Here is a 24,080-nt window from a genome sequence, read left to right as displayed (position 1 = left end):
CACCCATCGACAAAACTGGCGTTGATGTAGTCGCTACCTTCCACGCCCCGTATCGGTGTCAAACAGACGCGTGATGCTTCGTATGGCAGTATGTGAACCAGTCGGTTCTTGTGCTTATTGCAGGGCAAGTTCGCCGTCACGAAGCGAGACGAATCGGCCTTTACGTTCGATAGCTTCTTGAATTCCATCTCCATTCCGGTAATATTTTCTCCTGGCTCGGTTTGCATCAATTTCTGTATGTGATTGTGAAGGCTCCTGGCGGGAACTTCCGTGCTACCGCAGATGACCGCTTCCAATAGCGCATCGTGAATGAAGATGTACTGATCCTCGGTTTGCACCATGTAGTTACGCTGCGCTCGCAAACAGGTCACATGTCCGTAGATGTCGATCATCTTTTCGTGGCGCATGCGTTCCAGCATTGAGTCGATCACGATGTAGCACCCAGTCCTTCCAACACCTGCCGAGCAGTGCACGATGATGGGCCCGGAATCCGGGGGCGTTAGTACCTTGGTGCGTTTCAAGAATTGCAAGAATGGGGCCGGATGATCCGGTACGCCATGATCTGGCCAAGCTGTGAACTGCAGTTGCTTGATCTCTCGTCGCTCGTTGCTTCCACTTCGGCAAATTTGGAACGTTCTTATGCTGTAGGTAGCTAATTCCTGAGTTTCCGTGATTGTCACCGTCATTACGCCGTACACTTCGGTGCCACGTGCTGGCCAGTACATGTCACATTTGATGCGGGAGCGCTCCTCCAATCGCGTCATCATGACGATCGTTGATGATTTCAACTCCCAGCACATTCGCCAGAAATCGCCGAAGGTTTCCTGCAGAGGCCCTTGTGTGGCCACGTAGGCATTGTGCTTCCGGTAACCATCGCAGTAATTGGCATTAATATAGTCCGATCCGGGCACTCCTTCAATCGGTTGTAGAATCACTCTACTATGATCGTATGAAGTCACGTTTGCATAACGGTTCTTGGGTTTGTTGACTTCCATGTTCGAGTGATCCCAGGTAAACTGTTGTCCCGGTTCAATGCTTTCGTATTCTTGTGAAAACTTAAGATTATCGTTGGCCTTCAAGCGCTCCACGTGGTTGGCCAGTTCAGAGATCGGTATCGGAGGATGGCTGATCATTCCTGGAGTTTGGAAGTTGAGTCGTCGCATATCAACCGGATCGGTAGGAGCAGGACCCGCTCCCAAATCGGCAGCCATCAGAGGCCGAGTTACAGCGGCCTGGTCGGGTGTTTTGTACGGTTGTCGGCGTCGTCGAACAAAGTAAATGATTACCAAAAAGAAGGATAGAACGAGCGCAGAAATAATCGGTCCAACAACCCAAATCATTCCGGGCTCCTCGTTTTTGCCCCTGATGAGAATTTCCGGATCTTGAGGAACGTTGGGGTTCGGTCTGTGTGGTGGTTCCCCTGTCGGTGCTTCTTTCATGTCCAGGGCAAGGAACTCGGAGAAAGGACTCGAAGTGTAAAGATGCTTCTGAGGAGTATCTACTACGGCACGAACAAAGATTCGGTATCTTTTACCTCGTTCAAGTTTCTTGTTGGTAAAATTGTGAGTTGTTTCTCCTGATCCAAGATGGAATGTATATGGAATGTTTCGCTGTAAGAACATTGCTGCTATATATGGCGCATTGGGTCTTTCAGATCGTGTTTTGCTTGGGAGTAAATCTTCCGTGAGGAATTGATCCGGATGTTTGTGTAGGTTGGATTTGTCCTCGGGAACAACAATTAAATAGTAATGCGAAATCGGTCCATATTCTTCAGATGCCTGTGGTAGAATAACCTGAATTTCTTCGCCATTTACAACTCCATAGAAGTCCGGCTGTACCATAGGTTGTGGGGCAGCCATTTGAGTTGTTACTGTAATTTTTGTAGGTGGTTTGTAAGAATAATCGGTTGGGATAGCGCTGACATTCACAAAGTATGTGGTAAACGGCGATAGGTCTGAGATAGTATGTTGAACACTATGGCTTTTGAGAACAATTTCACGCTTCGGTAGAATTTGCTTTTGAGGAATACCTTGTGAGTCGACAAACTCCTTAACGGCATCGAATGAGATCTTATAATTTGTGGGATTCAACCGTATAGGTGGAGCCCAGTTTAGAGTCATGGAATGCGTGCTGACATCGTGGGCTCTTAGGTTTAGCGGAACATCTTCAGGTTTAACCTTCACGGTTACCTTCTCGCTAAGTCGCCCTGGTCCGGTTTTGTACAATGCAGCTATCGCTATGGCATACTGTGCAAACTTCTCTAAATTGAGAAGATCGGCTGATTCCGTAACTCCAACAACCTTCGTTTGCCATTCATCAAGGTCCTCCACTGCCGTCATTGTGTAGAATATCTTGTATCCAACAAGTTTACCTCGTGAAGGCACAGGCTCCCACCATACCTCAACTGTTTGCTCCGAAGTGGCCACAGCTTGCACCGATAGAGGCGCGCGACCCATATCTCGTTCTGTGGATATGATTTTCTTTTCGCTGTACGGTCCAGCTCCTTGCTTTGTGTATGCTCTAATCCTAACGATGTATTCAGTGCTTTCTTCAAGATTTGTGAAGACAGCTTTCCGGATCGTCGTATTGCGCTCCGTACCTAACCCGTGATCAATCTTCTTGTGGAACTGTACATCATACCGAGTGATTTGCCCGTTTCTATGTTCCCTTGTTGGTGGTTCCCATGTGATGCAAACTACATCGGGTGTTTGGAACCGAACAACAATATCCGTCGGAGGACCGGTTGGACTTCCTTCTGGTGTTTGGTAATACTTGATCGTCTCTTGACCAATTCCAATGTGATTCATACCCGCAACTCTGAATTCATACTCCACACCACGCTCCAGATCGTTGATCCGCTTGGTTAGGGTATTTTCATTCAGAATAGGTTCCTCTTGCAAAGGATGCTCGCGGACACCCCATTTCACACGGAAACCGCGTAGTTCACCATAGGTTTGCTTCGGGCGTTCCCACTCCAGTTCGATGGACACCGTTGGATCACGTTCTAGAACCTTCAAATTAACCGTAGGCCTTACGGGAACACCTCCGGGCGTTTTAACCGTAATTGGCGTGCTTCTGTCACCGTCGCCTTTTCGCGTCAAGGCAGCCACCTGGACGGAGTATTTGGTGTCCGGTTGAAGGGCGGTGACGTTATATTCCATAGCGTCAACCACGTCGAACTTCATCGGTTCATTCAGCAGTCCTCGGCCCTGAAGGATAAAATGATTATTTTGCGCATTGAAACAGGATTGTCAAGATTCGTTTGCTGAGCAAACTAATTAAAAAAACTCGTAAATCTCATCTCTGCCGCTATAGATTTTATCGAAAATCTTTGAAAGAATCTCACCAATATCTTTTTTTTTTTTTTTTTTTAATTTCTTTGTATTTGTGAATTTTAACTTATTGCTAATTCTTCACACACACCAATATCTGTCAGATTAACTAAAAGTGCCTTTTTTCCTTCACTCTGCGTATTTGGCGCGAGTTTATTTCCAGAATCACGCGGATTTTCTATATAGTTTCTGCCATATACCTTCCCCATTCGTCTATTAATTTTAGTTTCTCTTTTACGGACATTTTCTAATAGCGTGTTTCTTTACATTTGTTCTGGACAAAAACATGTCTACAGAAGTTAACAGAATCAGCTCTATCTTTTCTTTCTTGATTTTTGTTTCTTACTTGAGGGTGTTCACACGAACTCTGGCAAGTTTCTCAGAGACTTTCTTAAGAATTTTTCAAGTTATTACTTGTGAAATTCTGCTTAATTCTTATCTATTTTTTTGTCAGAAATTTATCAAAGAATTTCATAAGAAATTTAACAAGTTTACACCGTAACATTATCTAACAACTTTACTGTAGCTCATGATTGTTTTCAAAAAAAAACACTAATCACTTGAAAGTGCTCCAATTCACTACCGTCAAACGGGGTTACTTGCAACAGCGGTGTAACTTGCAACACGATGACATACACTCAATGTGAAATATTTTCTCATAATAATAAAAGCTAGTATGCTCCACAATTTTGGTTATCGAAATTATGTATACCAAAGATCGTTTTACTGGAAAAATCAGTTTTGTTTCTTTGTTTATTGCTTAGCTACACTGTTAAAACCGTTTGCTCATTTTATGCCATATAAACAAGTATGAAAATCGTGCTCTATCTCTCTCTTGTGGTGTGTGCGATAAGTTTGATGACCTTGCTTGCAGTTAGGGTACCTAATAGTAAGCTAGGCTGACCGATAAAAGTTTGGTAAAGTTATCGACTAAGTAATGTAAAAAATCATTATTATATTCGACAACCACTATGGGGTAACTTGCAACAGTTGAAATTAACAAAACATTCTATTATTTATTTTCATTTCACGATTTTTCTGATAGAAATAATCGAAATAGATCACTGATTTATTACGTAACGCTCATTTTCAAATATCGACTCAATTTTACCATTTTTTTGCACGTGACTTTCAAACATTGTTTAGGAACACCATATTTTGAAATTTTATTCATGTTTAACCTTGTTGAAAGTTTAATTCAGTTTATGTACGTTCTTGAACAATGGCCAATATCAATTGTGAACGTAGATGCAGTAAATTAATCCAGGTGAATGCTCAAATTAACGGCTATAATATTTACAAAGTTGAACAAGTGTTCAAATCATGGTATATTAGATGAAGTAGCCAAACACCACTTCAAACTGAAATTACCTAAAGATGGCTTACTCTACCTTTTCAAGAAATAACATTAAGCATTGTTGACATTTTGTTACTAGTAGTGAGTCATGAGATCTCATTGGGTTTTGCGTTCAAGAGGCGTTCTGACTTCTGGAAGTAATAGAGGTAGTAAACTATAGAGGGAGAATGTCGCTGGCGTCGCCGCCGCAACATCTCTTGCTGGCGAAGATAGGGAGGAACATAAGTGTCAAAGCGAAAAAGTATGCAGTTTGACAGATAGATACCCGGGATATTTGCGAACGAGAACAAAGGGAACAGCAGCGACATTCGTCCTCTATAGTTTATTAACTCTATTCTGGAAGTGGTTCAGCGATTTTGAGGCGTTCTGACATCAAGAAATGAGATTTTGTGTTTTCACAGGAGACCAATTTGGTGAGATCTACCCATTGTTTTGCCTTTAATTGTTTATTTTTTATATAATTGTATAATTTACATTCCATATTACGGGGTTCACACACATGGAGGGGTAGCCTAACGGGGTTAATTGAACTGATGACCGGACTTAAGTACGTTGAGTAGCCAGTCTTTTGTCATGAGCTAGCAAACTTTATGTTGACTACCGAAGGAATTCAGCGATTTTAACTCACCCTGCTACAACAAACCATCAGGTAGATCATTCCATGCCGGAATGATTCTGCAGCCATAGGTAATCCTTGCGCTGGTGGTGGGTACACTTTAATCATCATCATCATCATCAGTAGTGAGTCATGAGATCCATGTATAATGTATATTTGAGAGATGTGAGACCTGCTGTGAAACGATATTCTCTCGTTTGTAATAACTACCAAAACTTTCATGAAAAAAAAACATATTTCAGTTGGTTAGTGTACATCTTTTCAATGCATTTTTCATGCATTACATCAAAAACTCATAAAATAATCAAGTACTAGAATGCTAGAGCAGTTTAATGCTAGCTAACTTAGCTTCATGCCATGTGTTGCAAGTTACCCCACAGATGGGGTAACTTGTAACAAGCATGTATTTCACACCTCCTGATTAGGTGGCAACGTATTTTGGTAAATAAAGTTCTGCATATCATTCTACTCTTGGTAATTCGTATACGAGATGCTTTACAGTATGTTTCCAATATTTAGATTTTTAATGATATAGCTTCAAAGTCGAAAAGTGTTGCAAGTTACCCCATTTGACGGTACAAATTTCCTGCAGGGAGGACGTAAGTGGGCTTATTTAACCCGGGAGCGGTACCGTCATGTACTGAGTACACGCACCATGAAAAATGTACGCTTGTGGTACACAGCGTGAGCGCGGCGTCGCTGCAGATATTCAAAGACGTGACTGCTCGAGGATTGAAAAAAATCTGTATCCATATTTTTCAGATATTTTTATACATAGGGAATCGCGCCACTTGGGCGGTGGCTTCTATATTCGTCTGTTTTCCTCTATAACTCAGTCAAATGTGAACCAATTGACACAACTTTTGGAATGTGGTGAGATAGGTATAGTATCTACCCGTGTACAACATTTCAAGTCAATTGGTTCAAAATTGACTGAGTTATAGTGGAAAACAGACGAATATAGAAGCCACCGCCCAAGTGGCGCGATACCCTACCACTCAATAAGTGAAGACATTCAAAATGTAAGTCTTATATATTGTGAGCGATGGTACTCCTGTATATCTTAGAAGCGATCTTGTTTCTATGTTTCTCAAACAAGATTCTTTTCAATAAAAAAAACATCCCAAATGCCTTACATGTGTAAGGTTAAGATTCACGAGTTTTTGGTATACGATACAAGAGGAAGAGGTGTAACCTAGAGTTATTTAAAACAAGATTTTTATATTCCTCAAGCAACTTACCTCATCTCGCATCTCCTGGACGTGAATGTGATAGCCTCGAATGATGCCGTTTCGGTTCTTCTCCTTTGGGGGTTTCCATGTGACTTTAATCGTGGTCGAATTGACGGGAACCGCAACCACGTCCTGTGGCTCTCCGGGCACTGTAAGTTTAGCATGCACAGGGGAATTGGGGCCGAGGGAGATTTTTGGAATTTTCAGGAAGAGGGATCGAGAAAAAGATCGATTAGAATCAAGCGAAAGTGACGGAATAGGAAGAAACATGAACACTCAAATCATAAATTAAACATACTATAAAACCCTATCCTACTTTGGTTCGTTAGCTCTTCAATCGGTTAGTATTTTCATCGTTAGCTTTTGATTAGTTTTCCATTGCTTGGATAAGTAACAATTGATTGCAACAGTATCTAAGCCTTTCTTCTAGTGCACTTCCACTAGTTACATTCCGTGTTAGCTTTTTCTTTCGATAATTCTACTGAAAATGACTTTAACATCGTTTCGATTGTCGCAACAATGAGAATCCGCAGAACGAATGGGGCTATACTATAAGGAAACCGTATTGTGTGTAAACTGTTATCGGTTGCAATTGCAGTTGAGTCGAGTAGCACTTTTCTAAATTAGCGAACAATATCGCAACCGGGTGGCATTGCAATGTGCTTACTACAATCATCGCAGCACCACCGGCAGCTATTGTGTCGGTTTTCGATGGGAGTGGTGGTGGGCTGGGAAAAGGGAAACTGCAACCAGCAACAACAACGCTTCAGCTCAGGTAGGACCCCCTCTTGGAGCTTCGAATTTAAACGTTTATCCAAAGCTGTTTCCACGTTTTGTCGGAGTGGCGCCAGTCAGCCAGCCAGCCAGCCAGCAGTGGTGATTCTGGCAAACGACTATGCCATTCTGTTCGAATGTTTTGCAATAGTATCAGGCAATAGAGCTAATACAGCTATTGTTGTTGTTGCCGATTTTGTTGTGTGCGGAGTTTGGAGAATCATCAAACAGAGGATTATGTACGCACGGCTAATAATGGGGTAGATGGAGGGTTTGTTTGCCATTCTGTTTCGTGCTTTTGCTTGTTTTACGTGTGGAATATGAAACGATTGAATGGTTTCACCACCGTCCCACATACCTGCACCGGTCGGTGGTGTTTTAGATTGGAAATGGTTTTTCGCTATGATACGAACATTTAGACAGATTAGATCTGACGGAGTTAGACTAGTTTATCGAGGGTATATTTTATTGATGGATTGCATGGATTTTGAATTTTGAGCGTCAATTGATTGAATGCAAGTTTGGTCGTTTGGATGTATTTGATAATAAATATATCGACAAAAAATGCAATTCTGGAGGAGAAGAAATACCCTAAAATCAACATACATATACAACATACATAGTAATTTTCTCGCGACGATCGAAAAACTCTTGGGCTTTTCACTCATATTTGAGTACCACTCTTGGTATCACTAGATCAGCATATTATTAGTGTTAACCTTCACGTACCCGACCCCCGACAACTAATTTTCAAAATGCTGGCATTTCGTCAATTTGCATTCGATTTTTTTTTAAGTCGCCCTTAATCGATCATAAATTGGTGATAGTTTATTACACTCAAGTGGACATGGAATATCCGGAACCATTCCGGAGATATTCCGGATTGTACTGGGGTCAGGGGGTGGGGGAGGGGTCTGTTTTGCCAAATGACTAAAAGTGCCTTTTTTTGTTGGTTATTTTGTTTGAGAGGCCCCCGCGGAACATGTTCCAAGTGTTCCGGAGTGGCTACATCAGTGGATTCATTCTTCAGTCATTTTTTTCAGCCCCATTCTTTCGAAATCGTGAAGATTAATACGTCGCACAGCATATTTTGGATGCTAACCAGAAATGTCCTCGATGACACTCCCGTGGAACCTGTGCTAGATGTTTCAAGGTGGCCATATTAGTTGATACAGACTTCAGGGTATCGTTTCTGACTCAGTCATTCAAAATCATGAAGTCTTATGTGTCGCACGACAAGTTTTGGATGAAAACCAGAAATGTCCCCAATGAAGCCCCTACGGAACCTGTCATGGTGATCCAGATGGGCCAACTTATTCAAATCTGGTTATCGAAGTTGTGTTTATTGTTCACAATAAAAATTCCTATAAAAATCGATGATTCAAACACAATAACACAGGAAATAATCACTTTTAGCCATTTCGGCACCCCCGCTGACCCCAGTACAATCCGGAATATCTCCGGAATGGTTCCAGATATTGCATGGCCAATTGGGTGTAATAAACTTGCACCAATTTATGATCGATTGACTGCGTTTTCAAAAAAATTGGATGGAAATTGACGAAATACCAGCATTTTGAAAATGAGATGTTGGGGGTCGGGTATGTGAAGGTTAATGTACTGGATGTGTGAAAAGACCAGGGCACTTTTCGATTGCTGCGTGAAAGTTTCGTTGGTTTTTCCGTTTATGAAGTTCTTACTATTAAGTTAACCAAGAACTTAATCGAGTACAGGTCATCCGCGTCATTCAAGATATATAGATCTTCCGATGTGCAATGTGACTCAAGTTGAATGTTATTGTTCATGCCAGTACTGTTGAGGCTTCTTTTGAAATAATGTGAAAGTAGGGTGATTCGCCATTTGTTGAACATTATCCAAATGTTAAACAATTTCCGAGAATCTTATAATAAATCGAATGATACAGTAAAATTTTTTTTACGCGGTTTTGATTTACGCGGCCGCGGAAATGAAAACTCCATACAAAAAAAAAATCATCGTCTTATTTTTGCATGATTCGTCGAGAAATGGTGAGACTTTTTTTACGCGGTTTTTAGAAATTTGAACTGAGATTTTTTTTACGCGGTACGTATCCCCCGCGAAAAAGAAAGCCTGACTGTACTTATTTTCGCTCAATAGAAACTCAACTTATTTTTGAACTGTCATATCTCGGAAACTAGTGAACCGAAATGAATGAAATGTTGAACTTTTATCAAGAATATATTGATACGACGCTATAAAATTTCTTACGACGAAAAAAGTTATACTGGTTTGACATTATCACCCAAATGAAGAAAAATAAGTCAGATTCACAATACCACACAAAAAATGCTAAATGTGCTCTTTCTTTAATTCAAAATAAGCTATAATATATCTCATTATATAAATTTTGAGAACAGAAAAAATGTAATGACATTGATGCAAAAAATACATGTTTCCAGAGACATCCAAAAAGTGTCAATCCATAACTTTTTTCAACGTTAAAAAAGTATCTCTGCCTGTCTGCATTTACCCACGCACATCATCACCCTTAACAGATAGCTTGAAGATTGCTTTTTCTGTTAAGGGTGTTGCCATGCGTGGGTAGATGAAGATAAGCCCTGCAGAGACAGAAACATGTTTGTTTATGCAAAGCCGATAGGGCCTTTTAATATGTTACGCGATGTTACATTATGGGATGCATATGAAGTATAGAACAATTTAGTAATAAATGATAAATTAAATCGGCATAACTTTTTTTTCTCATATTAAATAAATAATGTCAAGTTAAGTCATACCTACGTTTTTCAAAGCTCATGATAAGAGTCATTAACGGTCAAAATTTCATTGCATTCGGTCCGTTGAATCCAAAGATAAAACAGTTAAAAGTTGATTATCAGATAGGCTCAGTGTACCAGTTATGGCTATACATAGTACCTCAAATTCGCCATAGTTGTTTTTCATCCTTTAAAGATGCAAACCAACAAGAAAAAAATCGTGAACAACAGAACACGTTCACAAAAAATGATTGCAATTATTCAATTTGCTCAAATTATGATAGGGGAAATTACCTATTCTCGGCCGTTTTGTTCTCTTCGACTTTGTGGGTTTTTTGAAACCTATTGAACTTAGAGTTGGTCTCAAATCCTTCCCAACTAAGCAGAATTATATGGCCAAGTTTCAGGCAATTTGACTGACAAAAACCCCCCATGACGAAGAGAACAAACCTGCCAATAATACCCATTGTCACCCAAGAAATAAATCATTTTCCTTAACTTTTCGGCTTCCTTGCATCCTATTTCGCCATAGTGTACCAGTTATTGCAAACCTCGTAAGGAATGCATGTAAAAAGTGCGAAGTGGAACCCAAATTAACAAATGTGTTCATAACTGGTACAGGGTTCCTGTCTTTGGCACACGCTTAATAAATACTAAAAGTAGTTTTGGCTCCGTTTCTATATTTTTCCTGTAAAGTATGGAAACTAAGGGGCTGTCCATTAATTACGTAAGGGTTTGTGGGGTGAGGGGGGGTTTGAGCAATCTTACGCGCCATACAAAAACTTTTGGGTTCTCATACAAAAAATCTTACAAGGGGGGGAGGGGGTGTCAGAAAATCGCAAAAATTCCCTTACGTAATTAATGGACAGCCCCTAATCAATGATTTAACATATCAATGACATTCGTCGGTCTTCTTCTTATTTTTGTTGAAATAGTTTGTCTTAGGTAGTGCGATAACTGGTACATGCACCCTAATTGGCTTTTTTTTTCTAGAATCTAGAACTTCATCTAAAAAGCCCGATTTTCCCCAAATTTGGACCATTGATAAACAACTAGTTGATTAACTTACAGTGAAAATTTTCTTAAAAAGTATAATACATAATATACAATTGAGTAGAACCACATTCAAATTCGTCGATTTAAATTTGAAACAGACCAGAATGACATTGTTCCATTACTAAATAGCGCGTAGTTTACATTTTGTTCAGTAAAAAATATGTATAAAAATGATCGCCATTTTGTTTGTATAACATAATTCGGACAACCAGAGCATGTATCTAATTGCTTCCACAATTTTTCGTCTGAAACTTGTCAAACGCCTAAAATCCATAAAAAAAACTTCATCAGGCATACTTAGAATAATTAAGACATTATTTTGATTAAAGAATTCAGTGATAGAAAAAAAAACTGAAAATCCAAAAAAAAACGAAAGCTCAGTTAACAATGTCAGTTCTACACTTCTAGTCATAAGTAAGGACCAACAAAAAAAAAACTGACACTAGAAACAATCACCTTAAAAGCTTCGCATCAGAGTTTCAAGATATGTTGAATCTTTTCGGATGTCAGAGATGGCATAGACAGATAAATCGACCATGTGCACTGCACATAAGTTCCAAAATTGAGTACCGCAATCTGGGGGCAGTTGAACACTTTTCCTCTATTATTTTCAAGAAAATCAAGTACAATGCATTTGAAACATGTACTGAGTGGACCCTAATACAGTTCTGTGAACAAAATTCTTACAGGAAATTGCTACATTTTGTAAAAGAAAAATTTTCGATTGGCTAAATTTGAAAACTTTCAATCTGTTGTTGATCAACCATGGACATAACATTCTAAGACTGGAAAATTATTGAAATAATTAAATTTGATGATGCTGATTCTGAACAAGTCTTCAAAATTCCTACAACTAGTGTATTTTATCTGTTAAAAATAAAATAAAGTTCAGTAAGTTACATAATAACCCACACTAAACGTTTAAAGGTAAGCAATTTCTTAAAAAAATCGTTTTACTTTCGCAAACACATGCTTTATTTAAATGAAACTTATACAGGGTCGAATAAAACAATAAGACCACTGGTCCTATTTAATACAAAACGACCAAGTTTGACGATATGTTCTCGGTTTCTAGTGAACCGATTTGGCTGTAATTTTAGCAGTCGACAGAATTACGTGAATTTCATTTGTATTGAACTGATTGAGTTCTGTTCACTACTTCAAAAGTTACAGATATACGGTGTGACAAATCAATAATACCGGATTTTTATGATGGGTATTTGTGGTCAATTCAATATTTTTTTATTGAATTGGCCACAAATTTGAATGGCTAGTACTAGTTTATCAATTATCAAACATCAAATACTCTCATATACCAATTCGTAAAGGCAATCTGAAACCTGAAAGTGGTCCTATTATTTTGTCGTTTCGTGTATCTGTAACTTTTGATGTAGTGAACAGGATTAAATTAATTAAATACAAATCAAAATTCACGTATCTTCATGGCGACTTTCAAAATTTCAGCCGAATCGATTCACTAGAAACCGAGCATCACATCGTGAAACTTGATCATTTTGTATGAAAAATGACTGTTATTGTGGTGTTATTGTTTTGTCCGACATTGTATGTTAACACCAATTTTAACTCAAAGCTATGCTCAATAAGCCTACCATGAATGAATAAAAGTATCATCTCATATAAAAGGCGTTGATGGAAGGCGATTTTTTGAAAAACAATCTTTTTACCGAGCTTTGATACACCCAAAATAGCCGATATTTTTATGTAAAATCTGACACAATTGGCATGAAAATATTCAAAAATTCTTCAAATATATTCACACAATTGATTTACGTCAAAAGTTCTTCCATTCAAACAGAATTGTAGCGTCCTCAGCGATTGAAGTACGTACATTCCATTGTGATCAACTTTACCCCGCTGATGAACTATCCCCCAGATTATGGTACTGGTGCTTTTCTCGCTTTTACTGTGGAACTGCAGCATGACTTATATAATGAACTCTGGAAAACATTTAACTTAACTTGAAATTTTGAACAAGCGAAAAAGTTATAGCGATTTTATTTTTTTCACGATTTTTTAGTAAATTGGTCTATTTTTAATATGCATCCCATTACTTTTTCAATTTATCGGCGGCTATGTTGTTACTTTTCTTCAAAACGCATTTATATATAAGTCAATTAGAGGGAAACTAAATGAACTATAATTTGCATCTTGAATTTTGAAACGATGTTGATGTTTTGGATAATTTGGTGTTTTTTTTAGAAAAATAATCTAATCGTTATAACTTTCTTCCGTGTTAAGAATATTAAGTTAAGTCAATGGTTTTTCATAGCTCATTATATAAGTCATAAATGGACAAAATTTCATTGCATTCGGTTCATTGAATCCGGAGATATAACAGCTCAAAGTTGGCTATCGGATAATTTTACCTTTTTCAAAAAAAATTATAACTTCGTGAAGAATTGTCCGATCTTTTCCAAATTTTGTCTACTGATATACAACTAGTTGAGGAACTTACTGTAAAAAATTGAAAATATTTGATGCAGTTTTCGAAAAGTTACAGCTAATTGAACATTTTTTGAAAAGTGAAAATTTTGCCTGTCCCGATCATTTTGTCTATCCCCTGTAGATTTATCCCGAAAAATAACAAAATATAGTTTTTATTTTTGTAGTTTTCAGGTTAGCTCAAAGCAATGTTGAAGAAAGTTTTTATTCAATTTATTTGGAAAAACTTTGCCGAATTCACTTTGTTTATATATTCTGCTAGAGCTATTTTTTATTTAAATTATGGAAGAGTAGGGTCTCTTCTAGTTTGAGATCCGAATTATATGGTTATTTTTTGGCAACAAATTTTGAAAATCCATAAATGCGTTGATAAAGTCTGTTCCCGCAATAATCGGAATATAGAATAAAGCTGCAACTCTGTAATAGATACATTAAAGTTGCTCAAATTCTGCATCATAACATCTTAAGATGTGTTGATTTCACCTACAAAATTTCATGTGAATTGGTGCAGTATTTTTTGTTGTCCCGAGATGAACTAGCCCAGGGCTAAAAATCTCGTTAATACAGATAAAAAAAAACTTTTTGTTGTAGCAATGAAAGAGTAGACTGTGCGCTATTGAATTTTGTACAGCTCCTAGTTTTGCTTGTCAGTGCTGTAACTTTTGAATTTGGCAAGCGAAATGTCTGAAATTTTGAACACAAACCTTTTAATCTAAATTCGTAGCATAGGCAAAAATAAAAAAAAAAATCGATGCACTATCAACAATTTTATAGTCGAAACATGTATTGAGACTACACACCAAAAAATCAATTGAGGGTTTCAGCAAAATTTTGCTGAATTTTGCCGAGCTGAAGGTTTCAGCAAAAAAATTGCTGAAATTCAGCAAAATTTGCTGAATTGTTCAGTAAACTCTGCTGATCATCAGTAACGTTTTGCTGAAATTCAGCAAACTTTGCCGAAAGTTCAGCAAAAAATTTTGCTGGACCCTTCAGCTCGGCAAAATTCAGCAAAATATTGCTGAAAGCGTTTAGTGTGTAAGCGTGATTTTAGCCACTCAGACAGCAATTAGTCAGCACCCTTTATTGTTTCGATTGTACTATTGAAAGTACTACACCAATAATCATCAAATTTTGCAGACATAATATACACATAATCAACTTTCTTCTGTGAAAATTTCATGAAAATTGGTTGAGAAATACAAAAGTTATGCATAGGCAAACATCGCACATGAAAAACACGAAAAAATTTCACTAACATTCACCCCTTTCAACACCAGTAGCTTTCAAACCAATTGATAAAAGTGGATGAAATTTTGCAAAAAAGTGTCTCTATAAGTATCATAACTGCTAACAAAATTTCATATTATCATCACAGAACTTTTATCTGTAGCGTAAAAGAACCATCTACTATGCGCATGAAAATTGGTCATGATTGTACACAATGCTTTAAGGACAGACTTGTTAGAATCCCAGAATGGCCAACATTGGCACCTACTCACGATTTCGAGGGCACAAATCTCTTCGTAAACCAAACCAGCGCACCTGATCTTCTTATTTTAAGCTTATTACAAGTGAGAAAGAACATAATAATAAAATGTACTGTCGTTTGAAGCTTCCTTCTTGAGATTTGTGCGTTTGAAGTTCTGATGCACTGTTGAAGCGGGATTTCATGGCGTTTGTTCTTAAACCACGTCTGTTTGTTTTTTATCCACAATTAAAAGTAATGCATCGATTTTCATGAAATTTGGCACAGATCATAAACATACACCAAAGAGTTCCCAGTCAATTATTAGGCTAATTTTACCAATTCATTACAGAACTGCAGCCGTACTTCTGTGTCCCGATTATTGCGGATACAGGCTTTATGTTATTTTTTCTACAAATAAGATTTCATTTTCAAGTACCGTTTTCTTCGAATGGGGAAAAACTAGGTCACATCTCATGCAGAGTTTAAAGATGTAATCCTGAGGCTCACGATGAACATCAATGTTTTGGTTGATCGTGGTGGATTTCCCAAATAGATTGGAGAAAAACTTTCTAGCACCTTGCTTTAACCCAGGGCGCTGCCCAACTCTTTTAGCTTGTTTTATACATTTTTGGTTCATACGATCGCAAAAATGGTCAGATGTGAGATATTTCAGCATCAAATTGAATCCTGATGTTAGGGCTAATGGAAAGACGTGTTGAAATTTAAATTTCATTTATTCACTTAGCTACCGTGGCAATTCAACAAAAAAAAAAAATCCGGCCCGCAGACCGGTCTGTTTTTTTTTTGTGCTCAAAATAGCTAAAAATTGTAAACAAATTCATACTTTTTCACTTGGCTGAGTTAGATGTCACACTAAGCTTTCATTTGATTCCAAAAAAATCTATGATTAACTAGTTTTGCGAGCGTCCGAATGAAAATGTCTGAAACATGTAAAAAAGGTTGGACAGCCCTGCTTTATCCGATCTTGATATCAGAAAAATGTTAAAAAAATGTGATATTTTTTTGGGGCAACCAAGTGTAATATGCATTACATTATGCCCATTTCAATAGTAACAATATTGTCATTTTTTCTCTCCTAAATTCGTGATCTGGCCTAGCGTGCACTAGGCAGTAAATTGTGAGCTTTCAGCTGTCTGCTAACACCAACGCGAGCAGCACACAATTAAGGCGAAACTGGATCCATTCCCTCACTTTTTGGTTTTTGATTTTTTATAAAATAACGAAGCAATGTTTTCAAAATCGGTTTTCGTACACATGAAGAGTATGGATCAAGGTATCTCCTGATTTTTTTTTCGTGGTGGAAAAAGTTTTTCGTTTTTGCAGAAACCATTTTTGAATAAAATTTCACAAAAAAATGGTTTCTGCAAAAATGGAAAAAAATTTCCACCACAAAAAAAAACAGAAGATACCTTGATCCATGCTCTACATGTGCACGAAAACCGATTTTGAAAATATTGCTTCGTTGTTTAATAAAAAATCAAAAACCAAGAAAATGAGAAAATGCCCAGTTTCTCCTTAAGCAATTTTACTCTTCACGCTTGTCTGTACTCAACACATTGTGTCTGACATGTAAATTTAGCTTGTTTATTGAGCTTGCTTATCTTATTCTGACTGTTGAAATTTTGTTTGTGAGTTCTTTTTGAGCAATGTTATAGTTTCTTTGACCAATATGCGATTACAATGCTGATTATTCGAGAATCAGCGTAGCCTTATATGCAGTTTTAGTTCGCATAAATAGGAAAGATATCAAAAATGGACGAAGAGCAATCCGCTAATATGTTTGCATTTTAGGAAGACAAAAAGCAAGAAAAAAGCTAGTAACGAGAGCTTGAAAAGGTTCTAATATCCGATTAATGCGACACAGAGTAAAAAATATGGATTGAGTTAGAGGATATTCACTGTAATGGGTATTATACGGAGCTTAATTGCTTGATGGAATCTATTGTAGGATAACACCGGAGCTGGCGAACTACATTATCACGCGAAGGGAGATAATTGAATTGAAACGATCGGAAAGCACTCATGGCCCATTGAAGAGGAAGGAGCTTTTTTTCTCTCTTTTATAGCTTTTGCATTCAATTGAACCTAAGCTTCCGTTAATTAACTTGCTCCAGGCGTTAGCAACTCTATTAGTCACTCACGATCTTGCGAAAGAGTGGTGGGTGAGCCATGAACAGGAGAAAGGACTTCAAACTAATTGACCATAGCTAATTTACTTCATCATACTCGCCGCGCCGTCGAACTAATCGAGCAAAGTTGATTGGTGCTTCGCCATTGGGAGAGTGCTGTTACTTTGATAGATACACTTGAGACGAGTTACTGAAGCGAATGGTATTTTTTTATCGCTACATTGCATTACTTTAGATTTTTTTCACACAATAATGAATGCATAATAGGGTAATTTTCCAATTGTTGCACAGCTAAAACCTCGCCTATTGTTGCACACTCCATGTTATTCTTATGAGGTGTGCAATAATTGGCAAATTTTTAGCCGTGCATCAATTGGAAAATTACCCTACTTGTTACATACCGCTCAAACGATTGGTCAGGTATTCCGATAAACTTGATCAGATTGATGTTATGTTTGTCACTCACGATCAATAGGATATTGATAAGATATTGAACAGATATTATCTGCACGTCAACTTCTGTCGTTTAACCTTTTGGAGTCGGATTGTTGCGCCGCTGCTGTCGCAACCTCACTAGCCCCGAATATGTTTGTTATGTTCGGTTTCACCACCGGGTCATGTATGACCCATCTGGCCTAAAGGGTTGAACAGGAGACTGTCGAAATGTTCGTTCATTGCAAAAATTCAGGTCGAGGACTCAAAGGCAACTTTTCCGAAACTTCTTCGCCACTCTAATAATATGTCCGTGTAGAACGCGCAATATCATCGCATTCGCAAGTTTGATCTGCGGTGATTGCGTGTATTTCTCCTTTTCCGTATCCATTTAACCACGTTTTCCACATTTCCGTGCGGAACCACATCCAATCGATCCGCTTTGTGGGCGAACAGAAGTTCTGTGCTGCCACCGCTGCCGACGACCAGTAGAGTGCGCCAAACCTGAGAAAGTCAGATTGGTTCTGGGTGGGATGGTTGGTTGGCACTCTAGTTCAATAGACAGACAAACGTACACATGCGTGGTGTCTCTTGTGAATGGGACTCCGGTCGGCCCCTATCCGACCGAGTAAGTGTATGATTCGGTTTAGCAAACCCAATTAAAAGAGGCGGCAATACCACACACACATGGCGCAGTCACGACGACGACGATGATGATGACGATCGGAGTCTGACGTGCAGCTTGTCTCGAACAGTGCGGTGCAGATGGGAAGAAATTTAAATAAAAACATGACCTCTTAATTTATTTAGTTGTACCTAGAAATAACAGAACGATGCGTAACGCTTGACAGCCGAAAGGTTTGCTGCACAGGACCATAAAAAGCTAGACGATATGATAGGAGCGTCTAATGAATCTGGTGATGTCAATAGTTTATTAGAGTTGAGCCAAAAAACAGTGGAAACAATAGCACACGAAGCAATCGTTACCATTCAAAAACGCGAATCGGAATGATATGTTGAGGTTTTATGCAACTGACCGGGAAAGACATTTGATGCCATTCAAAACACTGGTGGTAGCTAGTTGGAAAGAACACTTCAATGATTTGTTGAGTCATTACAAGGAAGGTGTACCAAAGAACAAGATAATCTAAATTGATGACGGCGAAGAACCGCCATGGGACGCCTTGGTCTCGAATAATTGAATGAAAATGAAGAGCTATTTGCTGAATCTTGTGGTAACAACGATGTAGTGATTTGGTGATCACTCACCCCATCGACCAGAGTGAACAAAGACACATGGGTTTCCCGTGATGGCATCACGACAAATCAAATCAACCACATTTGCATCACTCGAAATTTGATACGGAGCCTTCTTGATGTGTAGAACAAACGTAACGCTGACATTACATTTGATCAAAATTTCTCAACCGGCAACATCCGGCTGAGAACGGCAAAGATCCATCGACTGGAGGAGAAATTCGGGCATTGGTTCAATATAAGCCGACTGGAAGACACTGCGGTGAAAAGATCCTTTCTCGAGGAGCTGGAGAACCGTGTATTGGAGAACGCCTTCATCGCCAGCGATGGGAATAATTTGGGCAACCTACGCAGTTTGAGAAAGCAGTGTGTAACAGTTGGTTGGCAATAACCTGTGCGCCTAGCGAAGCGAAAATGAAAAACGCTTAATAATCGCGATCGACTATAAGCGTTACATCTAGTAACGCTCACATAGTAGGTGCTATCCAGCGTGGACAGAAACCAAACTGCCATTTGCCCGGCTTATCAAAACAATCATGTCATCACTTAGATGCCATGAAATGAAGTGATGAGCCTCATCAGTAGATTTTGTATCATTTCCACCGTTCCATGAAATTACTTTATGTCTAAAATCAAGAGATCAGACCTCTTTAATTCTGGTGATCGCCGAAGAAGGTCGTTTAAGAAGTTTCGTGAGTTAAAACTGTTAATAAATCCGAATATTGAACAAAGTGAAGTGACGAGAATTAGTTACAAATCGTAAGATTCCACAAAAATAAGAGGTGAATACCAATGCTTATTTAGAAATTGTAACTCAGAATTAGGTCGTCAGAGTAAGGTGCAGGAAACTACGTATGTGAGCGATTGATTCGCAAACCTAATCGAATACAGGTTAAGATATTATTATAATAAGAAAAGTGTGGCTCATAAGCTAAGTGTGGCATATCGTTTGAAGATGAAACGGTTTTTTTTTGTTGGCTCTACAGGTCCGGTTTTAAGTGGTGGTCTGCAGTGTCGGATAGTTATAGGCATCCGCATCCACGGCGCGTGGTGGTGCTGCCCATATTAACAGCAGGTACCCAAGTAACAATTATACTTTTGTGGCAATCCTGAAGTAATTTCTAAGATTGAATAATAAAACTTAGCTATAAAGCTCTTTGTTCTGCAAATTCGAGATAAAATAGGTATAAACTATCCATAAGACTAATCTGGCCCACTCTTCAGGAGATCTTCAAGACTGGTTTTGAAGACTGCTTTGAAACTAGTTGTATTTATGTACTAACACTGATGATTGGTTATAAGAACTTCATAAAACTTTAACAAGAATAGCTTGAAGCATGTTGATCTTTTAGCTGTCTTTCTCAAAAATGCTAATAGTGCATGATAAATGAAATCGTTTACCTCAGCATTATGCAAATGCGAACTAGTTTTGTTTCATGGATGAAATGTTAATTGAACTGCGAATTAATTTTCATCAAATTGAAATGGCTAATGCATCGAAATTGCCTGACAGATCATTGATGACAGGGAATCAAAATTTTCCGTGCCATACCCACTTTGTCGTTGATATGCCACCCAAAACATACGAAAATAACGAAGCGCCTCAAAAATAATATCATTCATTAATATACGAAGACATAAATTTCCTGTAAAAACAAAAGGCTACGCCACTTTTTCAATTCTTTCTAAACATGGCTGCCGTTCCAGGCGAACAAAACTCATGCAGCCACCATCAATTGTTATTACCTTTAATCCAAACCACCTCAAAACAATGATGGAACCAAGTCACCTTGCATGAAATCTACAGCATTTATTGAAGATTGTTTTTACTAGTGATGATCTTAAGGCAGATTTGTTCGTCTTAAATGAAACTTATTCGTTTTATTCAAGAATAACAGCCTTCGACAATTGTTTGTTTACCTTTTTGGAGCTAGAAAGTTGTTTCTGTACATTTTGCTTCAGGAACTGCCAATTCTGTTATAATTTCGTCTATTTAATAAGTGCATTTCTAAAACTTACTAGTACATATTACACTATTTAGCATACGCACGAGAAGAGTCACAGTAAGTACCCATTTTAGTTTCGATTCAAGCTGCTGTGGCCTGTGTGAGTAACTGGCTGAAGGTTGGACGACCTCAGCAAGCTACTCGCATTTTTGATTGGCTATAAAATGAATATTTCGTCGATATGATTACTTTTGAGCATCAAAACGGCAAAATTAACAGTGAGCAAAAATGTTTGAGTGTTTATATTTGCATAAAAAAGCCAATTTATTGCATAATTTATTAATTGAATTAATAAGATTTTATTACTCCGCTTAGTTCTTGTTCCAGACTAGTGGCTCTAGCTCAAGAATTGAAAGCTTTAAGAAGTTTTTAAAGGAGAATAACTCAGATGAATTGTACTTGAATAAACGAAGCATATACTTTTAATAAAGTTTGTTGATGTTATGTGTTAAAAATAACTTCAAATACGTCTTAAAACTCATAATAAGATCAAATGCCTTAGGGAATCAAGTTGTTTTATGCGGAGTTTTCAAAATTAACTTGAAGAAAACTTAAAAACCGCATACGAACGGAAATTATTTTCTCTTGATAAAAACAACCATAAATGTTTCATGAATTCTTCATGCTATGATAAAGCTTCCATAAAAATAAACAAATCTAAAAGGAATTTAAATTGTTACTTGGGTAGTCAAGGCAAGACGGAACCCAACCGGTGGCCGCACAACCACTAACCGACCGGAGAATCCTTCTTCCGTTCGGGCCCAACGCCAACGGCCCAGTGTCAGGGGACGAACCAAGCAATCACATTCACTGACACACGCCACGACGATCCAGCGAATACCGCACGTGGCGGTGGGAGCCACTGTCCGTAGCATACGATAGCGAGGAAACCGAAGTTCATCTTCTCGGCCACGAACCGGCGGCAACCGCTTTGCGCCGCTGGTAGATCTGCGCCCAGTGCCCGGCGACCGGCCTCGATCACCCGGACATACCATTCCGTCAAGCCGCTAGTACAATCTGACGGTGGGCAACATCGTGGAAGGTGTGGGCCCTTCCGCTGGCGCAGCGAGTAGAACCATTCCCAGCGCCCAACTGGTGCCGGCCTATTCGTCCGGACCAGCCACTTCACCAAGCAGCCAGCATCGCTTGACAGGGTGAGCCACTCCGCTCGCCAAAACGCCACCGGGACCAACGACACGCCAGGACCGAACCAAGTAGCAAAGCTACAATCAGGTTAGACTAGAATAAGTAGAGTTGTTGAAAACGTTTGCACAAACCTAGGGATTTGATGATAATACAGTAATGTCGAGTCAACCCGATATATACAGTAGTTAAACCAATTTTTATTACTGCGTTACTGAAAGCGAAATCCATAAGCTTGGAGGTTTGATCTTTAGATCGTTTATTTTGGTTAGTTTTTCGAATTGTGCTTTGAAGTGTTGGTGGACTTCCGGTTTTGATTACCCGCCTTGAGATTTCCGGCCGGGCAGGCATACATACGCAGTTCCACATCACTCCACTTCTGGTGTGTTGGCGCTAAAGTGGAACTTGTTTAAGTATTTACAAGGCTTAATTAGAACTTGTCGCAACGGATAGCGGTTACGTTTTGAATCCGATTCCGTTTTTCGTTCGGGTGGAGCAAAAGCGTGCTATAAAAGTTGTCCGACCCTGTGACACGAACCCTTAGTCGCAGCACATAAGGTTTGTATCGTATCGTTCGGCTTTGCTAGGGGTTCGCCTGTTACAAGTGGACCACAGATAACACATGGAGCAAAATAGGGGAGCGAAAACACGAGGAGCCAAACCCGTATTCCGTCAGCGCTATTCGGAACAAACGAGCGTACGTAGGTGAGAAAGCCGCAAATACCGCCGACACTGGTCTCCTCTACGGTATTTCACGCCGCCTATAGTGAAGGCTGACCAGTTGAAACACTGGTTCGAGCACTTTGTATACAGTAGTAGATTAACGCAACTCTCAGACGGCAAGAAGTAGGTTGCTCAGTTTCATCTTGGAGCAAATTAAAGAATTCCACAAGCCCCACTACTAGGTGTTAATTGGTGAAGTACAAGAAAGCTTCCGACCGGGTGTGACATGGGTTTCCCGTGATGGCGTCACGGAAAGTCAAATCGACCACATCTGCTCAGCCAAAAATGGAGACGGAGCCTTCTTGATGTGCGGAACAAACGTAGTGCCGACATTGCGTCCAACCATCATCTCCAAATCGGCGAGATCCGACTACGCATTGCAAGGATCCATCGACAAGAGGAGAAAATCAGACGCCGGTTCAACACACGCCGATTGGAAGACGCTGCGGTGAAAAGGTCCTTCGTCGAGGAGCTAGAGAGCCAGATGTTCCAGAAGGTGGAAGCGTAGAAGATCAATGGAACGCCATAAGAACGTCTTAATCGCCACCGGTGAGAATAATTTGGGTGAGATGATGATACCTGGAGGAAGATAGAGGAGCGAAGGAACGCCAAAGCCGCGATAGAGCGTGCCGAAACACGAGTAGCCAACACCGTAGCCTGTCAGCGCTATTCGGCTTTCGAGAAGGAAGTGAAACGCTAATGTAGACGGGACAAAAGAGCGTGCGCGGACTCCCTAGCCGACGAAGGCGAGAAAGCCACAAACACCGGCGACATCTGTCTCTTCTACAATGTTCCACGTCGCCTTAATGGGACTAAGATGAATGCTACGATGCCCGTGAAAGACACGTCTGGACAGTTACTGACCGACCCGGCTGACCAGTTGAAACGCTGGTTCGAGCACTTTGGAAACCTTTTTCAAGTGTCGGTCATGCCATCAACATCTCAGCATGGTCCGCCAAGGGTTTGACGCATTATCAATGTCAACACCGAATGTCCATCAGTGCAGAAGATAGAAACAGCTATGCTTAGCATGAAATCGCATATCAGCTGAGATGCTTAAAGCTGACCTCGTAGTATCTGTACAACTGCTACATCAATTTATCCTGCAACTGCGACATTTCCGGCCGACTGGATGCAAGGCGTCTTAGTAAAGGTACCCAAAAAGGGTATGCGATAATTGGCGGGGCATCATGCTACTGCTTATCGTCCCCAAAGTCCTCTGCAAAGTGATCCTTCACTGGATACAGGAGAAGATTGACGCAACTCGCCGACGGCTGAACGATCCTGTGTGGGCCATATTGTCACGCTCCGTATCATT

The 24,080-nt window shown here is 39.4% G+C and overlaps 1 protein-coding gene across 7 annotated transcripts in view; it reads right to left on the bottom strand.

Annotated features, from left to right (window-relative positions):
• Window positions 1-24,080, bottom strand: part of LOC109425214 (tyrosine-protein phosphatase Lar) — an 830,826-nt gene that overhangs the window by 6,393 nt on the left and 800,353 nt on the right. For all 7 annotated transcript variants that reach the window (XM_062851024.1, XM_062851023.1, XM_062851025.1 and 4 more), the window contains 2 exons: window positions 6,547-6,686; window positions 4-3,209 (listed from right to left, as the gene is read on the bottom strand). In XM_062851024.1, coding sequence (XP_062707008.1) covers window positions 4-3,209; window positions 6,547-6,686 — 3,346 coding nt within the window. The remainder of the gene's footprint in view (window positions 1-3; window positions 3,210-6,546; window positions 6,687-24,080) is intronic.

This window comes from Aedes albopictus, chromosome 2 (assembly GCF_035046485.1).
Source record: "Aedes albopictus strain Foshan chromosome 2, AalbF5, whole genome shotgun sequence".
NCBI classification, from domain to species: Eukaryota; Metazoa; Arthropoda; class Insecta; order Diptera; family Culicidae; genus Aedes; species Aedes albopictus.
This window is presented reverse-complemented; position numbering and strand designations above follow the sequence as displayed.